We start from the raw sequence: 6,578 nt of genomic DNA, 5'->3' as shown, positions 1-6,578 counted from the left end.
TTACGATAAATTTATTTAAACTTGTCGTCTGTAGCAACGAAAACGTAAGTTCTGAAAACTTGGGACCTTTTGAAATCAGATAATAAAATATGAAGCACAAATAAAAATGTAATACGTCCCGTTACAAAATTATAGTTTACTATTAAAATCATTTTTTTTTATTCCTACCTAGCTGAGAGCCTTGAGAGACTATTTCAGCGTAACCTTAACTAGTAGGTGAGCTCACGGGGCTCAAACCTGACGACGTTGCTAACACGAACCCTAGCAAGAGTCGTGCTTTGCAGAATCTACCACCGAACCACTGACAAGATCCGGCGAGAAACTCAGTGGGCTGTGTCTGAGGGTTAATTTACTCGTCGAGCCCTTCGTCGCAAGCGACGGGTTCGACGAGAGCGATGACCGGTGCTTGAGGTACCTAAAAGCACCGTTAAAATCATTTATTGGCATCAACCGAAGCAGAGTTTCCCCTTGACAAATGGGTCACTCGCTAATCCACGCTATACACTTGTTCTTCTCCTGGCTGAGCCTTTGCTCGCCCACCTGTCCTGGTGAAACGGGAGAAGCCTCCAGGCCACAAATAACCCTCACTCATAAAAAAAGAAAGATGTGTGGTGTCGTGGGACACCGAATGGGAACGAAGTTCCTTATTATAAAAATATTAATTTTAAGTTCTATTCGAGGTATAAAAGAAAATAATTATTCGGGTATACATTTTTTATTATTATTTTTTTATTGATAAAAAAATCTACTTTACAAAGCTATCAACTTTATTTGATTCACAATGATTTATGTAAAATATATAATGAAAATATGTTATTTTTTTGTACGTTATTACAAGGTTAAGTCGTATACTGTGTGCATTACTAATAAAAATCTTACGTTACGAACGTTTTTTCCCGGTTAGGGTACTCCTCCGCATCGTCCCATAAGGAACTTCGTCCCAAAAGCTCTTCTTGACTATTTGACTTGTATAGATTGACTTGTATGTTCACCCTAACATCGACCATCTGAAATATTAGACGTATTTTGTTAAAGAATCCCGATGCTCTTGTTACAGATGTCACGTGTTCTGCTTATCGTCTTGCCGCTATTAGTGCTGGGATCCATACCATTGTACCTCCTCGTTCTGAAGAGTCCACCGCCGATGCCTAAGCTAGACCTGGAGGAGTGGTGGGGACCGCCCGAACTTAAACAGAAACAGGATACCAGCATCAAATCCTTCGAGATCACTTTCAGTGAAACGGTTAGTTTAATTAGTGTTTTTGGGAAAAGCATCTTTTAAAAATACTATTATACTATCAGTTGAAAGTCTTCTAGATCTAACGCTGCTTCAGTATCAGTTCTAAAGCATCCAACAATATATTAATCTGGATATATTACGTTTACTTGTCAAATTTCAAAATCGAGACGACAAATAATTAGAATTAAATTAAATTCGAATTTAGTTAGTTGGTTAAAATGTAGATCGAAAATGTCTTTAAAAGCGACTTAACAAACATACATTACTATTCTTCTTCACCTTTTTAGAAACGAGATTTTTAAGACGTGCCCATCTTGAAAATCAAAGCAAATTTACTCTAAAAATGTCTTGTTAGTAGCGACATTTATTTATTAGGGAAAACCAGGACTACAAAATATCCATACAGTGTATTAAAAATAGTTAAACAACAACCAAATAGCAAATATTGGAAAGTTTAATCAGATACATATTATTATGTATAGAAAAATAATCAAAAATTATCAATAGTATAAAAAATTAGAAAGAGAAAATGAATAAATCAACACGTTAGGAAAATGGGTCCACAGTTTTGACTAAATAAAGAATGATCTATTTGTCAATTAGGAAGGATGGGAATACTTAAATGTTCAGGAATATACTAGAATGTAGTTTTCCAGATATGTGTATAATAATACCAAAAAGGAAGTTGGACTTTCTGAAGTAAATTGCTATAATTTTTTAATTTACTAAATATATAAAGAGCAGTTCAAAAAAAAAACTACCTCAAGTTTAGCGAAATGTTCTCTAAATTCCCTAATGCTACATTTTTGGTCATAATTTCACACGAAATTAGTCTTCTTAATGCAACTATCACGATATTTTTAGATGGTAAAAGAACTAAAAGAACGCATCAAGAAACGAAGACCTTTCGCCCCTCCATTGGAGGGTGTTGGCTTCAAATACGGGTTCAATTCGAAACAGTTGGACAGTTGGCTCAAATATTGGGCAGAAGAATACCCATTCGCTGAAAGGCAGAAGTTCCTTAACCAATATCCTCATTTCAAGACTAATATCCAGGGTTTGAATATTCACTTCATGAGGATTACTCCAAAGGTTAGTACTGTTCGCAATTAACTTAGAAATTTAAAAGCTGGTATTCCCGTTATTTAAGAAAGCTGAGGATCTTCACTAGTCCCCTATAATCTTTGCCAAAATATATTGTAATAAACAGAAACGAATTTTGCGTTTTAAAAAACAATTTACTGACCGGCTGGCCTTATTAGACAGTAATATGAAGAGAGAGTTCGGACAGAGCTTCCGCACGCTACGACAGCTGGGGGGTAACTGAGCGAGCACTTTTTTTTCCTACCTATGCTGATAGTCTTGAGAGGCTATTTCAGCTTACCCTAGCGTGTGTAGGTGAGCTCAAGGGGCTCAAACCGGAGAGTTGCTAACCCTGACCCTAGCAAGAGCAGTGCTTCGCAGAATCTACCACCGGATCGGAAACGCGACCCACTGAGAAGATCCGGTGAGAAACTCAGTGGGCTGTGTCTATGGGTTAATTCGCTCGTCGAGCCCTTCGTCGCAAGCGACGGGTTCGACGAGGACGGTGACCGGTGCTTGTGGTGCCTAAGAGCACTGTTAATGGAAAAGCCAACACTGCTCCTTAAATAGGCAGTCACAGCGTTGCTACTTTGTATTTTCAATTTCTTCCAACAATATTATCTTCTTCCAAAACTTTAATGAATTAAAAGCATTCTTCTGTACAGGTCCCTAAAGGCGTTGAAATAGTACCACTTCTGTTACTCCACGGATGGCCGGGCTCCGTCAGGGAGTTCTACGAAGCCATTCCTCATCTCACAGCTGTCAGCAAAGACAGGAACTTCGCTCTGGAAATTATCGCTCCAAGTTTACCTGGTTATGGCTTTTCCGACGTAAGTATCAGGGAGTAAATCCCTCAATGTTTGTGTCCGTTATAAAAAACTAGAGCGTTATAAAAAAAAATTAACTTCATCTATCATCAGATCTCCAAATGACTCAATCTAATACTTATTTGACACACATTTTCAATTTTAAAGTACATTCATTTATTCTCATATTGTGAAATCAAGGGGGCAGTCAAAGACATGGCCCTAAGAGCCTACCGGAAATTATAGACATTAGCGTAAGTGCTGTTGATCTTGAGTCGGGAAGTGAAGCCATAATTCTATCGAAGCTTCACGACAGAAACTAATAGACTAAAAGGATCAACCCATGACCATCTTGGGTTTCTGTCTTCTACTTTCGGAAAGCTAAATAATCATACATGCATATTCATAAAAGATTCATAATTTAACACCTTCATAATTGAATAGGCGGCCGTTCGTCCCGGCCTCGCTGCTGCTGAAGTCGCGGTCATTTTCAAAAACCTGATGGCCAGACTTGGTTACAAGCAATACTACGTCCAAGGAGGTGATTGGGGAGCTCTCATCGGTAGCGCTATGGCTACTTTCTTCCCTAAGGTAAGTGTTGAAATATACGAGTTTTAAAAGGCGATAGATACCACCATTCACAATCTGATGTACAGATATGCGCTCCAATATCTTCTTAAGGCCAGTTGGATCTAAAATGCGTTTTTTTAGGGCTTGAAAGGTTTTCATAATTATTTCTGTTGCAGTGCTCATGCCGAGAAATATCCTTTGTTTGATCCTTTTCTGGCCAACCATCTAAGTTATAGGGTGCTGTGGTATTTATAGGCTTATTTTCATAGAACTTTCTTACTCTTGGAGGTGAAACAGACGCTCCAATACAATACAAAATTGACTATTTTGATCAGACGAATGTACCTACTACTGATAGTATGAGTTAACCGGCTTAATACCAATACAAATCTATTAATTTCAGGAAATAATCGGCTTCCACTCCAACCTGGCGCTCACTCTTAGTCCAGCGGCGACATTCCTTGAGTTTGTCGGTGCCTTATTCCCATCTCTGATAGTCGAACCAGAACTAGCTAACAGACTGTATCCGTTATCGGAGAAATACTCAACTCTTCTCGAGGAATCGGGCTACATGCATATTCAAACCACGAAGCCTGATACTGTTGGTAAGAAAAATCTATACTAATATTATAAAGCTGAAGAGTTTGTTTGTTTGAACGCGCTAATCCCAGGAACTACTGGTCCGATTTGAAAAATTCTTTCAGTGTTAGATAACCCATTTATTGAGGAAGGCTATAGGCTATATAACATCACGACAAGGCCAATACAAATGGAGCACCAATAAAGAATGTTTCAAAATAGGGGTTTAAATAGCTCCTTAGCATTCTATAATTCAAAAATATTTTCACTTTTTACGTAAACGAAAAGGCGGGTAAAATTTGGCGTTATGCCAAAGTAACTATTCCACGTGGACGGAGTCGCGGGCAAAAGTTAGTAAACAATAAAATGTATCTAAGTGTAGAGCTTGCATTGACGTGGATCTGAACATTATTATGTTTTTCTATATGCACGCATCTTGCTCGAGACAGCTGTCATCGTTCTTTATACTAGTGCCGACCTCTTTAGGAGTCGTTAGCATGAGCTTAGACAGAGAGGAAAGAGGTGATGAGATAAACACTTTACCCTTTTATTGGCTTCAATGGATATCTGAATGTCTGTTGCGTCTATTTCTTAGAGGTATCTTGAGGTGGCCAAGAAAATTAATAAATGCGTTAACTTCTCATTATATTATTTTAATTATTTCACAAAATACATATAATTGACGTGCGCGTCCATCTTTTTTCCTCGTGTAATAATTTTAAATTTTGACAATTGGTGCCACTAATGCCTTATCTGATTTGTGATTGGTTCGTGCGATATGACGTCATCGTTGGCCAATCACAGCCATCAATGTATGACGCGACGTTGATTCGTCACAATGTCTTTTTACTACATTTCAGTATTAAAATCAGTTTTGTTACTTTCCCGTTTTCCCAGGAATTGGATTAACAGACTCCCCTGCTGGTCTCCTCGCCTATATCCTGGAGAAGTTTTCCACTGGGACCAACCCCGACTTCCGCAGTAAAGAAGACGGCGGTCTCCCCTACCGGTGGACAAAGGACCAGCTGATCGATAATCTCATGCTGTACTGGAGTACGAAGTCAATAGCCACGTCAATGAGACTTTATGCTGAGTCTTTCAGTTCAAGGCACTTCAAATTAAAACTAGATGAGTAAGTTTTTTTTTTATTGCTTGCCTGGATGGTCGAGCTCACAGCCCACCTAATGTTAAGTGGTACTGGAGCCCATAGACATCTACAACGTAAATGCGCCACTCACCTTGAGATATAAGTTCTATGATCTCAGTATAATTACAACTGCTGCCCCACCCTTCAAACCGAAACGCATTACTGCTTCACAGTAGAAATAGGCAAAGCGGTGGTACCTACCCGTCCGGACTCACAAGAGGTCCCACCCACCAGTAAAAAGTGTAAAATTAAGTTCGCATTTCTTAATCAGATGAACGTATGTCAGGCCTGATGTGGTGAGCGGTCACCGTAATGTATGAGCATCGGCTGGTCAAGGACATATAGTTCTCGCGAAATACCGTAGAGTTGATTCCAAAGTCAAAGGTTATGGGAGCCAATGATCTCTTGAAGCTCGCTAGGAATGAGCGCAATGGCTACGTGAACAAGCTAGTCGATAAAATGGCAAAACGAGAAATTGCATCGTGGAATGTTCATTATGCATTTCATTACTTTCGTATATCCAATTCAATGCTATATCTCTTCACAGGATTCAAGTACAAGTCCCAACATGGGTGCTCCAGGCGAAACACGAGTTAGCCTACCAGCCGCCCTGCATCCTCAAACTGAAGTACCCGAAACTGGTCAATGCCAGTGTCATTGAAGACGGAGGCCATTTCCTTGCGTTTGAACTACCGGAGATCTTCGCCAAGGACGTCCTGAAGGCAATCGGCGAGTTCAGAAAACTCCAGAACGTGAAGACTGAGTTGTGATTTGTTTTTTTTTAATAAATTGGTGTTTTGTTAACTTTACTTTTTAGATAATCTTTTATAACAAGTCAGATTGTATTAATTAGATACTGCTATTACCTAAGATGGCCAGAGGAAGTCATGTGAATTGTTTTTTCCAGAATCATTACCAGAAACCATAATCAAATCAAATCAAATTTAAAAAAAACATTCAACATAAATGAAAGTACACACTTGTTGAACGTCAAAAAGAACTACCGCCAATTCACAAAAACTAGCCTCCGTCCCGAGAAGGACTGGCAAGAAACTCAGCGGGCATGTCTTTTTTTTAAATATTAGATTTTTTTAAATATTCATTTTTACAATGAGTATTATAACGTAACAATTATTGCAATATTGCCCAGAGC

At 38.8% G+C, this 6,578-nt stretch overlaps 1 protein-coding gene across 1 annotated transcript; it reads left to right on the top strand.

The window, feature by feature from the left end:
• Positions 1 to 1,019: 1,019 nt before the first annotated feature.
• On the top strand, positions 1,020 to 6,234 carry LOC149499668 (juvenile hormone epoxide hydrolase-like). Its single transcript, XM_089739046.1, has 7 exons — positions 1,020 to 1,243; positions 2,105 to 2,332; positions 2,989 to 3,153; positions 3,574 to 3,720; positions 4,103 to 4,304; positions 5,176 to 5,410; positions 5,973 to 6,234. Exons 1-7 carry the CDS (start codon positions 1,043 to 1,045, stop codon positions 6,193 to 6,195), a joined length of 1,401 nt encoding a protein of 466 aa, XP_089595172.1. The 5' UTR covers positions 1,020 to 1,042; the 3' UTR covers positions 6,196 to 6,234.
• Positions 6,235 to 6,578: the final 344 nt, after the last annotated feature.

The sequence above is a fragment of the Bombyx mandarina genome, chromosome 28, assembly GCF_030267445.1.
Source record: "Bombyx mandarina strain Sakado chromosome 28, ASM3026744v2".
Taxonomy (NCBI): domain Eukaryota; kingdom Metazoa; phylum Arthropoda; class Insecta; order Lepidoptera; family Bombycidae; genus Bombyx; species Bombyx mandarina.
This window is presented reverse-complemented; position numbering and strand designations above follow the sequence as displayed.